This window comes from Arctopsyche grandis, chromosome 10, assembly GCF_051622035.1.
Source record: "Arctopsyche grandis isolate Sample6627 chromosome 10, ASM5162203v2, whole genome shotgun sequence".
Classification (NCBI taxonomy): domain Eukaryota; kingdom Metazoa; phylum Arthropoda; class Insecta; order Trichoptera; family Hydropsychidae; genus Arctopsyche; species Arctopsyche grandis.
This window is the reverse complement of record NC_135364.1, coordinates 13,602,486-13,618,993: the sequence shown is the minus strand read 5'-3', so window position 1 is coordinate 13,618,993 and position 16,508 is coordinate 13,602,486. Positions and strand designations below refer to the sequence as shown.

Here is a 16,508-nt window from a genome sequence, read left to right as displayed (position 1 = left end):
TTATTTGCTTGCCTATATTTAGTGGTTCGGTGATTATTACGCACAAAGCGATCTCGCACATGTCACTAACATCTGGCACCCAAAATTCCTCCCATCGAGAGCTACTCACAGTAAATATCATACTAAAGAGACTTCGAGTGTCAGATATTCCGTATTCGCGATTTTTGTGGCAACGATTGTCGTGTGCGCGATCGCAATGTGCGAAATAATCCGTTTACCATATTTAGACATTTTCGATAGAACGATATGCAAATTTTCATTACATATACCGGTTTGACACGATGCCAGTAGCTTAACGAATAACTTGAACAAGTGATCCAACCGCTTTTTTAAAAAAACATTTTGGACGTCCAAGTTACTCGCATCATGGCTCAAGAAATTCATCAATTTCTTGAAAGCTTTCATAAAAAGAAATCATTTTGAAATTTTGTTCGTGGCCTTTATGTCGTTGATCAACGGCCGGCTAGATCTTTTGTCGTGAACGTATGGTTTAAAAGTCCGTTGAGCTTTGTCTTAAAATTTGCAAACGATGATTGGGAGGATATCATTCGAACATCGATGCATAGTGCGTGCGTTCACCGTATTTTTTGACCACACCTCGCAGATATAAAGGGCAGTTATTCTCGGCTCGTGGTGAAGCAACCGGGAAAAAGAACGGTAACCGGCAGTGAGAGAGATATGGAGACCGAGAAGTAAAACACGAAGGTCCGAAATGAGTGCAGACGTACATACATAGATCAGATCAGTATAGCAGATGACGTCTGTTAATACCTGCCGATAATGACAGCTTGCCTTGTATGTAAACTGAGTGAGTCATTGCGGTGTGTGCGACTTGACTACCGACTGGTGCGTCCTCGCACCCACAAAACAACAACTAAATCTCGTGTTAAATATGGCGAATTATTATGTGCAGACCTTGTGGCAAATCTGACAGTTCAGAATGTCGCACTATATGCGTGTCAACGAGCGAATGTATAAGTTCAAACTTTTTATTTACTGCTATTTTTTAGAGTAAGTGTTGATCTATGCTGATTTGTGATTGTATCTGGAAATTTTTAAAGGGAAAAAATAGAATTAAACTACACTTCGATCTAGCTGGAATGTTTCGGGTGTGAAAAGTTTTACATATAAAAACTTAAAGAAGAGACTTGACTCAATTTTTTGCACTAAAAAGGGAGAGGGGACAGCTGCAATTTACCTTTTAAGGTCCACTTATATTACCCAGCACTGCACGTCAACAGCGCGGAAAACATTAGTTCTATTCATACTATACAGCACCGCTCGTTTCCGGCATGTTTATGCTTGTTTTGGACGAGTGCGAGGCAAAATCGGCTTACATTTACATAACAAAGCGCGATGACACGGTGGAATATTGCTTGCGGTCGTATCAATATTGTCGCGATATGCCGTATGCGAAAATATTCATATACACATGGCAATGACTATGACGTCGCGCCATGCGTGAATATTGCCATAATGGTGAAAGAAAACCGGTTCGCTTGATACGTTTCGGTGACCTGTACTGCTGTATAATATGAATAAATCATGTCGGTTGCTGCTGTTAAGGATACATCACATAAATATGTTACGGAACATTTGAATGTGTCCATATAAAATGTAATAAAGAATATTTTTCGTACTGCTGTTTAGGTGCAGTTGTCGACTTGAGCTGTGCTGGTTCAAACGAACTTTTAGGGCGAAAACACACCGAGGCACGCAGCGTGTTTTTTTTTTAAATACTTAAGGACATGTAAAAAAACCGCAAGCACGCATAGCTATTCTTGATGCACGCAGTCTCAAAAATCACTTCCTGGAGTGTTTACGGTGATAATTTATCATTGTATTGACATAGGCTAGCCAGTGATTCTTACATTTGAATGTATGAGAAATATACAGGAAACATGTCGAAATAATAAGATCGTACGAATTAACAATGAACTGTGAAAGACCTTTCTTGGCTGGAGCCACGAAGACGTGCAGTGCCGTTCCTTTCGATGTGTTTTCGCCTTTAAACGCTTGTAAAAATATATCTATTTACGGACACCATTCAGAATCAGAAAGAAGCGAATAATGTGGTGCTGAAATTCACCCCAACAGCCATGACATAAAGATTAGAAAATTTCAAATTTAAAGGAAAAATTCATAGACTGGTTAAGAACTCTTGACCTAACCTTATACTCTACTCTCAATGATAGTATCTTAAGTATGTACAATAGAGATTATTACATTATCCACAATTCGACAAGTGTTGCTTATACGAGAATCTTCGATCACGTTCGAAATCATTCTTCAGATTTATCTAATAAAAATAAGGCCACGTTTGGAGTCGAGCACTGAAAATACACGATGTCTCAAATTTCGACTTGAAGGTCTAAAATAATTGCTTTCACTAGTTTAAGATGAAAAATGAGTTTTGTCCATAGCGAGTGAAATTATATCCGGCCTCACATACAAAGATTGAGATTGTGCGGTCTATGCCTTATATTGCAACTAACAAAGTTGTTAACCTTGCCGAGAAAATACAGACTATGTTTCTTGTGTGTGCGAAAGACAGAATAGAATCAGCCTGATTGTGTGCTCCTCAAAGCTTAAAATGTAATCCAACATAAACACAACTTCTTAATACAAAAGATAATATACCGCAGAACTTGACGTTCATAGAATGAAAGTACATACTCATTTCGACTGACTAAGCATATTTAATGGAATTATCAGCTTATCCAATACCCGAGACATTATCACGACAAGACAAAAGGGTAGAGAAGATACGTATCACATCAATTAGGCACGAACAAACGTATTATGCGTTTTGAAACATACATACATACATACATACAAACAAACAATATACCTAGTAAAGGCGTGAAATTTTCGATGGTGAAAAATTTATAATAAATTATCTATTAATAAATTAATCTGCAAATTCCACCATAGATAATATACACTTTTAATCGGTCAAAAATCAATAGATATATCGTTAACAATTTGCTCACGTCACAAACAAACGTCAATGTTGAACGCTGTGGTTCAAGCGCATAAATTAATAATATTGGCGTAACGCAAACATAGAGGCGTTTATCGATTAACATAAAACTGCCAAAACGTAAACAACGCCCGTATTATTAATTCTGGGAGCATTTGGTGTAAATCTGAAGCTCGTTCTGAAGGCATACAACCGCGATGGCATGCGGAAAACGTTTGACAAAGCGATGCAAACAACTCACATTAGTCAACCTTTTATTTTCGACACATATTCAAGTGGGTGCTAATTTTGGAAGATCGTATGTACTCCTTTCTTTGAAAGACTTATGAATAATCCAATTGAAGCATCGAGCGGTCATCGCTGGTGTGAAATCAAATTGTTAAAAACAATATATATATATATATATATATATATATATATATATATATATATATATATATATATATATATATATTAGTAACATAATATTACAGTCCAAATGTAAATTTCGTTCGTTTATGAACATATTCGTACAACAGTGTAAGTACGTATAATTTCGTACTAGTCTCGCTCACATAAATCGCAATACTAAAGAAAAACGCGATTTTTCACGAAATTTAATTAATAAAAATAATTCTAAATCTGTAGAGCACACTCGTCGCGTTGGAGCAATTAGACTATTAGAGCTATTAGACTAATCTGCATTAATGATTGAATAAAAATATAAATTAGTTGACTAATGGTATAACTTTTAGCTAAAGAATATAATTAATTATAAACTTATTCAAACAAAAAAGTCAATACAGCTCGATTCACAATATTGTATCGACAAAAAGTCATTAGAAGAAACAAAATAATAATAAAAATTAAAATATATTTATAAATGAATACAGACGTTGTAAAACTATAATATCGATATACAAATGCAAAATTGTACGATAGTTTGGAACGTGTAAAAAAAGCTACATCGCCTGATCTCTGCTATGGAACCCAGTCCAAATATCACACCCTGGGGTGTTTTCGGTGATATTTTACCATTGTTTACACCTTTGCTGTATAAAATTACGCGATCTATGGAGATTTTTTTTATTATTCAGGCCCACTATATACAAATATGATAATAAATAAAAAACGCAATGAACGCATTTCAATATCATATTCGCGCTCAGTTGTCTTCTACATATTTATATTGTTGTCTAGTGTTATATTATGAGAATTTTTGTTTAAATTGAAATGTATTTCATCTTTGTTTTAAAAAAAATAGTATGTACATAATGATTTTTTTTTTATTCAAATGACTCATCCACCAACCATACAAAATATAATTCCAGCAGTGGATCACATCCTAAATTAAAAAGCCTAATTGGACATATGTACCTACACATAAAAAATAAATATACCTATATATAAAAATAAAAATAAAAAAACATCCAAAAGTTTCACCATAAACGTTCAACTATACAACATTATAGAAAAAACGAAAAAAATAGCGCTGCTTAGGAAGCTCGGAAGATTCAAAACATCAGCCAAAGTATACACAATAAAAATTGGCAATAATCTACTTCCAAATAAACAGATAACCAAATAAGTGTATGTACAAGAAGTAGCGAAAAAATGTGAAGCGAATACGAATAAAAATACGAGGGGGTAAAAAGATATGTAGCTATATTATGAAAGGTCGGTGGTATGTATGATACAGGAGAGAGATATTGGTGCGATGTGAAAATTTCGGACAGGTGGGTAGAGGTGGGTTAAATGATGATGTCTGACCGTGCGACCGGTCCTCACGGGCATGGTGCCCCCATCGGCGGGGCTCGCCGACAGCTCGTCCAAGGGGGCGCCGCACAGGAATCCGCCCTCGTCAGAGGAGGAGCCCGAGCTCTCCTGTCACACATCGTATGAACTTGATATTCGTTTTCACATTCGACAATAGGTTTATCAATGTTTTGATATCATAAATTAATTCAACAGGTGAAACGAACCTCGTGTAGTTTGGGCACGTTTCCAACCGAACGATGCAAATTGAATAAAAAACCTATTACCGTTATCGGTGCACAATTTTCGTGTGTGTTCAATATCCAATGTTTTACATACATTTGAGCAAAAAATCAAATAAAAACTATGTTATATCCATTCTTGCGACATGGAGTCGCTTTGATACGTTTTTTTCGTTATGCGGTTTTATGATATTGTCACAAAGGAGTTGCTGCGGTTACCAGCAGCAAAAAAATTCAGCAGTGAAAAATTGTGTTTCCAGGAACTGAAGGATCCCACGATAGCATTTCGTGGAAGTTTCATTTGATAAAATAAGTTAAAAAAATATCTTATCATTTTCTTTTGTTTTAAATACAATAAAATACTCCTCGTTTCTTATCGTTGAATATCAAGAATTCTTATCGTTGAGATTATAAATTGCATTGGAAAATATTGGCACAAAAATCATAAGATAAAATTTGTCAACATAAAAGATAATCATATAAATAACAATTAAATGTAAAATTGATCAATTCCAATACATCTGCTTAAACTAAAGGTGTTTTTTTTTCGAATTAGCAACTACTTTTCCAGCGACAGCCAATTTGACAGCTGACAGCTGATTTGTGCTTAGTTTTATTTGCCATTTTACCACGAATAGACTTATGCCAGAATAACGCTTGCAAATTGTGCAATTTTTATTTAGAAAATCGTGATTCAGTTCGCGAAACTCACCGTGCGCTACGACAATTTTACGGTCGTGAATTAGCCTCCAAGATTGTTTAATTTAACAACTTTGGATTATTTTCTGTGGGGTTATGTGAAGTCGCTAGTATACGCCGTTAAACCAGAGACGATGGACGACATGGAAGCCTTCGCCGCGTTATTGCCGATATACGGCCCCAGCTGCTCGAAAATTAAACTTCCATATTGCGCTATAATTTAACCATAAGGCCGATATCGTATTTAAACACTAATGGCATAGCATTATCTTCCAATAAAGCCAATATCATGGCCATTACCACGATTTTTATGTGTTTTATTCCATTTTAAAGTTCTATGTCTCTTTAGAACCGTTTTAAATTATTGGAATTATTGTATATATTTAATAATAAAACATGGGTATCTTTCACAATGTATTGGAGTCTATTACTGCTTCGGATTAGGTTCTACCAAAAACCTATCGAAGTCTGTTTGCTTTTTAATTAGAAATACTGAGTAATATTGGCTTGGCTTAGTGGAATGTCTCAACAATTGGCCTCGTGTAAACGCAGCATTAAAGTCTTCCGGTATTTTAGATATTTCTATAATGAAAGAGAAGATGTCATCGAATCATAACGATAAGCAAAGTTACCCAAGACGAAATCCACAATTCAAAGAATGACCTGGATGTGGCCCAACAACTCCACACACTTAGAATCGATTCGGTTGCTTCAAAGGAAGAAAAATCTGAAAGTTTTGGAACAAAAGGCCTAGATATGAATTTCATAGAATGTTGCATTGAAATTCAAAACTCAAAAGGGTATAGACAGCGACAGAAGCTGCAGCCAGCTTCAGGTGAGCGGCCTCTGACCCGACTGTTCTGGATCGATATCAAAGTCGGGCCTGGTACAGCTCGTCCCCGACTACGTCAAATTGTCTGCTGGGGGACGATCACTCCTGCCACCAAACGGCCACATTTATCAACCAGCAAACTCCATACAATTAGCAAACAATCGCGAAAAACTAAAAAGGCATTGCCAGAAGAGCCGGACACGAACCAGACAAGCGAAGAAATTCAATCAAAGAATTGTACAAGTATTTGCAAAACTTTTGGCGGAACAAAGTGGATAAACTTTCGTCGGAATCGACGGAATGGGACCGCTACTAGTTTCGGATTGTTTTGGAGAGTGGATTTACCTTAAAATCGTAGATTAGGGGAAACATTTGCTTGTATCACATGCCAGGTGGGCCGCCCTCGTAGCACAACGATAACGACCGAACTGTTGGAAAATTTTGCGAGCGTTCGTTCGGATTTACGCAGAACTGGGACTGCTCATGTCCAATGTGGGACAATTAATCAAATCGACGGGACAATACGTGCCGAACACCTCTGGTACCAAACTTATTGACTAAACTCACTTTACACTCCTCCTCCCCTACTAACTGCGACCTGTTTATTTTGCACCTCTTTGAACTTTCCCCTCCACATATCCTATAATATTACATATATGCACGTATTTTCGTACACACGTGTGCCGATTCTCATTTCGTTGAATACGCATAAAATGAGAACGGAAAAATGGCATGTCTTACAATGTGTGCTGCCTGTATTTGTATCATACATGTATGATATATAAATCAAATGCTCCATTTTTTTTTCTTTCAAAATATCTAGGAGCATGTCATTGCAGCCGACAGCTAATTTGATGAAAATGTTGTTGTGTTTGAATGCTTTGTTGTTTGAATGAGCGACGTCAGCTTACCCTTGTTTTGACGAAGAAGGCGTTTCCCAAACTGTGTTCGATAAAACAATGGAATGAATAGATAGGTGCTCTTGAGAACGGAAAAAAGAACGTTCATGTATCTGTGAAATGCGTTTCAAGAGAAACACTTGAAGAGATGCGTTGTGTTTGAATCGATGAAACGAAGTACTCAACACTTCCAGACTCGAGTGAATTGAGTGAAGATTCAAATTATACCACTACAAAATTTAATGACTTGGAAAAGGGTTTCCATGATAAAGGTTCATAAATTATGAAGCATAAACCCACATCTATCCCTCAAGATAGCAATGAAAAACAACTGAAGTCTTCACTTTGGTGTGAATGTGTATGAAATACTCATCATAATTTGGTATAAGACACTTTTAAGAAACTTCGACGTACCTACGATTCGGAATTAAATAGTAAAAAACGGCATTTGAAATGTATAATAGTTGAAAAAAGAGCGAGAACTAAATGGCAATCACTTTCACTGAAAATCGACGGTTTTTACCTTTAAAAAAAGTGGAGAAATTTGTCAGTAACGCCTCATTAATTTCCGAACGGAGTATATTGAAAGAGAGCGATAATTTATTAGCTCGAAAAGTACGATCGAAATTCGACGTACATTAAAATACATATACTGTTCATTATATATCTAGCTAAAGAAAGGTGTAATTAAATGATTAAATTAAATTAAATAGTAAAAATAGTAATAAATCTTACCCTTGTGAGTTTGTTTGGCATGGGAGAGTTCGGCGAGTTTGCAGGCAACGGATGTAGGCATAGTTCTGGGTTTAGGGCAAATATGGCGTCAATCTCGACACTTTTTCCCTTGGTTTCCCCTCGCTCGAACCATTCCACGGTGACAGTGCGCGACTCCAAGTCAACGCCGGACACCAGCGCCGAGTGGATACGACCTGGCGATAAAAAGACCATAAGAAAATGGGTAAATAAAAATAAAAATAATAAAGCGAGATAGTAAAAGAAAAACATCATCATATAGTAAAATTAGTGTCTCGGCCGTGTGAATAACCGTAAACGCTAGGAAGCTCGAGAGTAGAGCGATCGATGGCAAACAAAACGTGGGAGCAGACGAAGCTTGTCTTCAATCGAATGAATGACTCACGACACCGACTGTTACATACAATGTCGTATTAGCTCAAAGCCGAGACGGATAAAACGGTGAAAGTTTGAGCACAGTTCGAAACAGTCGGCAGTTGGCAAAAATCAAACGAATTGCAATTGTTGCATCGACTGAAACAAACTAGGTATCCGGAAGGCGATCGCCGAATGCGGGTCATCGAAAGATGGGCTAGAATAGATATCGATTATAAAAATGTTGCGGAAACGATTGAAAAAGAGTCTCGACAGTTTTCAAGAGTCCATTCAAGCACTAACAGGAAGACCAAAACGAAATATGCATGAAATAGGATTGAATTCTAAAAAAAATGGCAAAGTTTGAAAACGATCGGATAAGAACCCAAACTTCGTCACACGACAAAATCGCTTGCAAGCTAAGAAATAAGAGGTATGTAAAAGGGCATAAGGAGATACATACAGTCACGCTGGGTCCCTTTTTAATGAATGTAATCAAAAGCGGAACTTGCAAGTTAACTTCTAGCAAAGAAGTCTTGGTTCAAAGTGTAATTATTATAATAGTGAGGAAAAACAATACACTAGTCTTTAATGAGTCTTAATTTGTTGGGAATGTTAAACGGAAGATATTTTTAGAAAAAAAGCATCTATAAGACTACTCTCACATAAGTATTAATTTTAAGCGTTTTAATCCCAAGCTATTTTGCGAGGTACATGCGAATAATCCCAAGGCGTTTTTTCGAAAAAAGGGATAGTCTTTATTTTATTGTTATTTATCTCAGCTAATATTCAACTATCGGTATTAATTCTTTTGTAACGTCATCTCCAAGTAATATTTATATATAGGTTATAAAGCAAATAAATTAATACAAAAATTTTGTTATCAAAACAATCATTTTTGAGTTTGAATGTTGGACGAATTTTAAAGTAATACTGAATAGTATTTGTAAATACGAAGTACAAAGATCAAAAATTCTAAAAATACTTTTTAATAAACCATATTTACTATATATAAAAAAACATCATTGAAAATTGATTAATGACGTAAAGAGAAGTTTTTTAGTATAAAAACAAACTAAATATTGCACTTCTTTTACTACATTTACGAATCACATCAACAGTTTTAGTCTTAAGGAATTGAGATTATAAAGTAAACTATTCGAGAGTTGGGTGCATTAATTAATTAGCTGCAATATAAGAACATCGTTGAAACATAGATCAATGAGGAGAAGAGTACTCTTTTAGTACAAAAACAAGCTACCTTTTGAAGTTTTTGAATAAATTTTCGATATTAGAATCACATTGATGATGTTACAGGCATTTGAATGAATCGTTTTGTATTCAAAATAGTTTAAGAGCTTGCACTAGACTAACATTATACAAATTCGGCTCTCGAGTCGCAGTTTGGTCACGCCTGACGATCACGCAACATCCAAACTAAATATAATAAGAATAATACGTGAAGAGAGAAGCGGTGCGGTACATTTTCGATAATTATCATAAATAACGGCAATTTACAATAGAATAATGAAAAAAATAAACAGGGGAAAAAAACCCAAGATGCATCGCGAAAGTATCCAAAGCTACAATGAAAACATCCAAACGACATTTTTCAGCCATCGGAAAATTCCAGATGTATCATCATTCTAAAATAAAACGTAATGATAGCGTGGAGTGTGACGAAACGACGATATAGCGTTGACAGACTACTATCATCGTAGCGAAATCGAATGGCGATTTTCGAAGTCGTTCAATGAGCTGTTCTCTGGTTGATGGAGCTGTCTGCCCACGGCCAGGGCTGGAGTCGCAGCTTGTCTGATGAGGTCGATGCAAATCCTCAATAACGTCAAGTCTAGTTCCTATGTGTATCGGCAAGGCAACGCGAGGAACTGGAGAAGGCCACAGCTCCTGTGACCCGAGTCTAATTTGGTAATAGCAAGGTGGTGGTGTGTCTCAGCAGTTTCAACAACCGGTTCTCGGCTCCCATCCGACTGTCATTAATTCGTTCTTTGACTCTCCGAAGGGTTGGGTACAGTTTAACATCACACACTGTCCAGTTAAAGTTACAACACCGAACCTCCAAGTCTAATTAGTTTCTGATTGGATTCGTAGTGGAAGCACTTCGAAAATGTTGTAAGCTTTCAAAACTTTGGTAGTACAATATAATTCGCTACTCTACACCGGAGATTCTGATCGTTTTTGCGGAAGCGTTGTCCGCAATTAATCTTCCAAACCAGTCCAAGATACACGATGATTGTAAGGTCAAGTTTACTTATCCGACTTTCAACTTTTCAATGAGAAGACCATCATTCGCGTTGTCTTCAATTCGTTTCAATTTTAGCCAACAGGAGGACATACAACAATCAACTATTGTTGACTAATAAAAATCATTGCATATGCATCTCCAAGTGCATGCAAGACTTGCACCAATAGTGGTTTATTTATCGACTATATATGACATGTTAAGTTACGATATATAATGTGTTTTTATTTTTTTTAATGAGTTCAGCTTCGACACCCTAAATCTTAAGTCAATTACAGTAGAATTCTGTGAAATACAATTGAACTGTCAAAACGCTTTCATCAATTTTTAATTAAGCATAAATTTTTAGATCGTTCCTGCTATTTTGGGCTAAGACTTGTCATCGACTTTGACCTTCTATTTTACATAACTATAATCAGGGCTGAGCCCTACACAATTCCATTCATTTTTTTCTATAAACAAAGCAACTATCGTACTTTAAACGACAAAAACTATAAAAATCAAATGATTTTTTTTATGTAAGGCAAAACAGAAATCCTCACTAACAAATATAACCTAAGCAATCTTGATAAATCACCTCACACAACATCGATCGCACAAAATTACCCTCTATTCTTAGCCCTTAGTCGATGTGTACTAAGACCAAATTAAATTTTTTTCATATAATTTCAAAATTTTTTTTTGCCTAACCATTCTAGTCAGTTATCTTTTTCGGTAAAAGTAATAAATCTTCCTTGGTTTCTGGAACATATTTTCATTCGACATTCAGGAAGTGTGGCATCATTGTCATCATTTACAACCATTAACCATCCACTGCTGGATGAAAGCCTTTTCATCACACTTCTATTCAACTCTCATCCATCTTACCCCCCCCCCCCCCCCAGTGGCGGTTGGCAAGATAGAGATACAGCATCTGACCACATTCGGGTACCATTCTAGCACTTTCGTCTATTTTTTTCTAGCTCGTGACCCACCCATTGCCAATTCAATCTTCTATCTCTTCACTCTATCCACTACCCTTGTCATTCCATTTCATATATTTTATCGTCATGCCGAGCATTCAGTGCACCATACTTCTTTGAGTGCATTGGACTCTATGTAATATCTTGACGTTCAGCGTCCAAGTTTCACATCCATGCGTCATCACTGGCAAAACACATTGATCGAAGATCCATCAGGTTAATATAATATTATAGCATATTAATCTGAATGTGTTATATACACAAGTACTCCTTGAATGCTTACAATGCAAAAATAGTCTGAGAACGAGGGAAGATTTACCACGCAGTTACAATAAGGGCGAAATCACACAGAGAAGAACGACACGTCGTGTGCTTGGCTACCCGCTGTAGGGGTTCTCCTACATTTCTTCAAATATGGGATACACCGTTATCGATCACTGTCGAGCAATGATAAATACAAGGATAAAGTTTTACCGAAAACGAATTTTGGAACGGTGTATGCTGGGCGCGCCATGAATATTATTAGTGAATATTCTATGGAAACGGTCGCAGTGACGTCGATGTTTGCCTCTTCTCCTACATCTGCCTGCTCAAATGGTCCTGATAGTCGTGATTCTGTTGTGACTGTGTTGGCTTCTTCTTCTGCTTCCTCTTCCGTTTCGTCTCCATTGGCTCAACCTCCGTTGGCTCAATCAAAACTGCCATTTCTTGTCTCAAAGAAAGTCACGCGCCAAACTGGGAGACCGAAAATTGGTAATTTATTACCAAAATGCACGAGGTCTCAGGACAAAGCTGGCTGCGTTTAATTCAGCCGTTTCTACTACATATTTGTGATGATATGGTAGCACTAACGGAAACATGGTTGACCTCATCATTTTTTGATGCTGAACTTTTTGATTCTTCCTGGAGGCTGCATCGTCGCGATAGAGTAGATCGACGTGGTGGTGGTGTATTATTTGCTTGTCGTGATTGGTTTCGGTCAGTCCGGATGACAAATTTTGAAACTCTATCTGGTGAGGACTTATGGAATTCATAACTTGAAAATCATAATCGAGAAAGAATATTACGAAATACAAAAACCTTGTAAACATAGAATGAATTCAAGACGATAAACGATATATAATAATAATAATTATTATTTTTAGTTGTTTGTGTATATATATGTTTTGTTTTTGTTATGTCTAATTTATTATTTTGTTTCTTGTCTTTTCTGTTATATTTTTGACCATTGTGGCGCATTAGGAATTCCTGTAATGCTACAACGGTCCAAACTTTAAATAAATAAAAAATATGTGCAAGGCATGCCATATTTTTTCGCATGTTTAAAATTATCTAAAAAAAAACATGCATCGCGTTCCTTCCTGTATGATTTCACCCTAAATCGAAAGTGAAAACAGACCTCAAGAAAGAACCGCTAGTTGATATTAACAATTGATACAACCAACAGCACGATTAAAAATAATACCATCAATACTCGAATTAATTGCGCAATTCCTATCATCAGAAGTAGGCATCATATCTCATCTCCCATGACGATTACCGAGCGTAGTGATGCGAGGACGAACGTCGCAACAAACGGCCATTCTTCTCCACTCCCTCGACCTCAACACTGAGAGGAATCCCACAACATTTCACCGTCACACTGACCAAGTGCCATCATAACGGTCACCCATCATCATCATCATCATCATTCCCATCACCGTCGTCTTGTAGTTCTGGTTTGTCTGTAGCAGAGTCGAGGCGAGTGCGCCCCTGCGGCCTTGCTGGGGCCCTCAGCGCAGCAGACGCGGTCCATATAAGGAGCTCCCGGCATGGCGGCTCCCACGCGGCCCACAGACTCCGGGGCCCCCACGACCAAGACACCAAGACCACATCGCAACCAAACCAATAATGAAAACAATAAACCGAACAAAAACGGCCGCACGCCACTGACCTACACCCAACATATCGACGCGCCAATTAATTAATCAATTTAGAAGATCGTCGCGTAACGGACGGCGAAATTTGTCAGTATTAGAGGACCATAAAAAAATTGTATCCGTGTAAACTCTACACATGCGTGTTTTCGGTTACAAATGATCAATCAAGAAAGTTGATCCCGGATGATGAGTATTCAACGGCGGGTACATCCGCTCATTATCCACACACTCCTAGCGTAAACGTGACTGCAATTGGACAATGTACGTACATATATATGTATGTACATTCGTCCATAGATTTACAGTTTTGTATCATACATACATATGTAGATTGTCCAATACAAATTCTTCGAATGAATCGATTCGATTCGATTTCAAACCGGTCGATCCTAGAGGCCAAAATTGGCAAGCTATAAAATAGGACTAAAAGTGTGCGGGTGCCAAAATCCTCGAGTTGATTTTTTTTTTTCAAAATTAAGTCATTCAAAACGGGATTGTGCAATGTAAACGATCATAACACAACTCTAAACGATGCATTTGGTCAATGAATATATTTGGGAATATACACCAAACTATGATGAAGACCGGTACGTACATACATACGGAAATATTGAATTGAGATCCTGACGTATATACAGCCTTTTAGTAGACCCATATATAGATTTCATATAATTCGTCTGTCATAGAATATGTTCATGATTATTTTTAAATGAAATTCGTCATTAAAATCATCTGCAGGCATTATATGTAAATCTACTTCTTCATCATCATTTACAGCCATTCGCTATCCACTGTTGGATGAAAGTACAGTCATACATTTTTCTGATTTCATCCACCCATCTCCCCAATGGACTTCCTTGCACCCTTTTACATTATTTCAGGTACCATTCGTATACATATTTCATCCATCTATCGTCTGTTCCTCTAGCTACGTAACCCGCCTCATTGCCATTTCAATATCTTTAGGGTGAAAACTCATTGTAAAGCACGCGGCACGTTTTCTTTTTATATAGTTTTGCATATGTTAAAAAACTGCTAGCAAGCATTAATCTTCCTATGGCACCCATTCCAAAAATCCTGGAGTGTTTTTGGTGATATTTTTTATCCTTGTATTGATATAGGTTTGAGTGATTCCCATATTTGAAGAAATGAAGGAGAAACTTATCGAAGTAATAAGATCGTACGAATAACAATGAACTGAAGAAACTGATTTAAATATCTATCGTTGACCAAACCGCGCAAAATGGCAGTTTTAAAACGATCGCAAGAATGTGGGATATAATATAATATGTTGTCAGACCAATGAGCGAAGTGAAATATAGAAGAGTCTTGTAAAAAAAACACGTCCTGCGTGCTTCTTAGTGTGTTTTCGCCCTTAATTTCACTACTTATCAGACTGTAATAAGTAAGAAGTCTAATAGTGACTTTCTTCAGTAATTTGGAAGCTTGAAAGTTTCATAATATCAAGTTCCACGCAGCCTAAGGGCGAAAATACATAGGATGAACGTGGAACGTGGTTGTTTTTAGATAGTTTTAAACATGCGAAAAAAATGTGGAATGCCTTGTACATATTCATGGAACGCCCAGCACACGGCGTCCCAAAATCACCCCTCTGGAGTGTTTTCGGTAAAATTGTATCCTTGCTTGACAGTAATCGATAGAGGTGTATCCCATATTTGAAGAAATGTAGGAGACCCCCACAGCGGGGAGCCAAGCACACGACGTGCCGTTCTTCCCTGTGTGATTTCACCCTAATGGAATGACGAATGTTTGGAATAACAAGTAGGGATTTAAATGAAAATAGTATACACGGCTGATAATCAAATCTAAATTAAATGAGGAAAAAAATGAAAGCATGTTATTCAAAAAGATAGGTAAAAACTTCATTGAATCAAATGAACGGACAAAAGACACATGTTTGCACTGCTGAAACGATGCAAAAGAAAGTATGCACGTATTGAGGAAAATGTGCAAAGCACACTAGATGAATATTGCACAAGACATAAAACGACGATGGCGAAAGACTGAAAACCACATTGAAACAGAAAGTGAACATTCAACGTCTCGAGCTGAATCTCGTCCACGCCCACATTGAAGCTGAACAAAATACCGACTCTTCCGCAGAGTTGCAAAAACATTTGCCATCGTCATGAAACGAGCGTATGTGTGTGTAATTTGCCGCAATTTCAACCGAAACTGGATCCTTCGCCAATTACCAGTTTCGAGGAAGCACTCACACGCCAGTTGAAACAGACGTTACAGTATTTGTATTTGCACATTTCGATTAGTATTGACGCAGACGTGCACTTCTGAAGCCAACGTCAACAGACTACGAGGGGCAGACGCATTGAAGAACCGGCACAAGGGTGTGGTGGGGTGTAGAGAAGACCGCGGGGATCCCAGGTTTCGGGCTTCGTGAGGTGTTTGACGTGTGAGGGGGCGCGACCCGTTTCGAGGTTATGTCTGAGGCGGGGTGTGCGGTGGGGTGGGGGGGGAGGGGCGATCGAGTGACTCACCGTCAGTCCGTTTGATGTTGACGTTGGCCCCCGAGGGGATGAGGAAGGCGTTCTCCATGGGGGCGACGGGGGTGGGGGCGGGGGGCAGGTGGCAGGGGGCGCAGTCTCAGCAGAGAGCGATCCGACTCGATCCAGCGAATCCGGTGATTCAGCTCGCCGGCGCTGCAGCCCGACTGGCGGGTGGCGGCGCCCCTCTACTCTCCTCTCAACACTACACCACGAGCGACCGCAACCGCTACCACTACCACTACCACTACCACTACCACACCAGCCAACAACGACTGCGACGACGACCGTTATGGCCGCCGAAGCCACACTACACCGCCTACTCTTTGTCGACATTTCATGCTGC

The 16,508-nt window shown here is 38.0% G+C and overlaps 1 protein-coding gene across 2 annotated transcripts in view; it reads right to left on the bottom strand.

Annotated features, from left to right (window-relative positions):
- Klp10A (kinesin-like protein 10A) overlaps positions 1 to 16,508 on the bottom strand; it is a 26,341-nt gene extending 9,833 nt beyond the window's left edge. For both annotated transcript variants that reach the window (XM_077440045.1, XM_077440044.1), the window contains exons 1-2: positions 16,157 to 16,508; positions 8,125 to 8,318 (exon numbers count right to left, since the gene is read on the bottom strand). In XM_077440045.1, the coding sequence (XP_077296171.1) occupies positions 8,125 to 8,318; positions 16,157 to 16,214 (252 nt within the window). In that variant the 5' untranslated portion in view covers positions 16,215 to 16,508. The remainder of the gene's footprint in view (positions 1 to 8,124; positions 8,319 to 16,156) is intronic.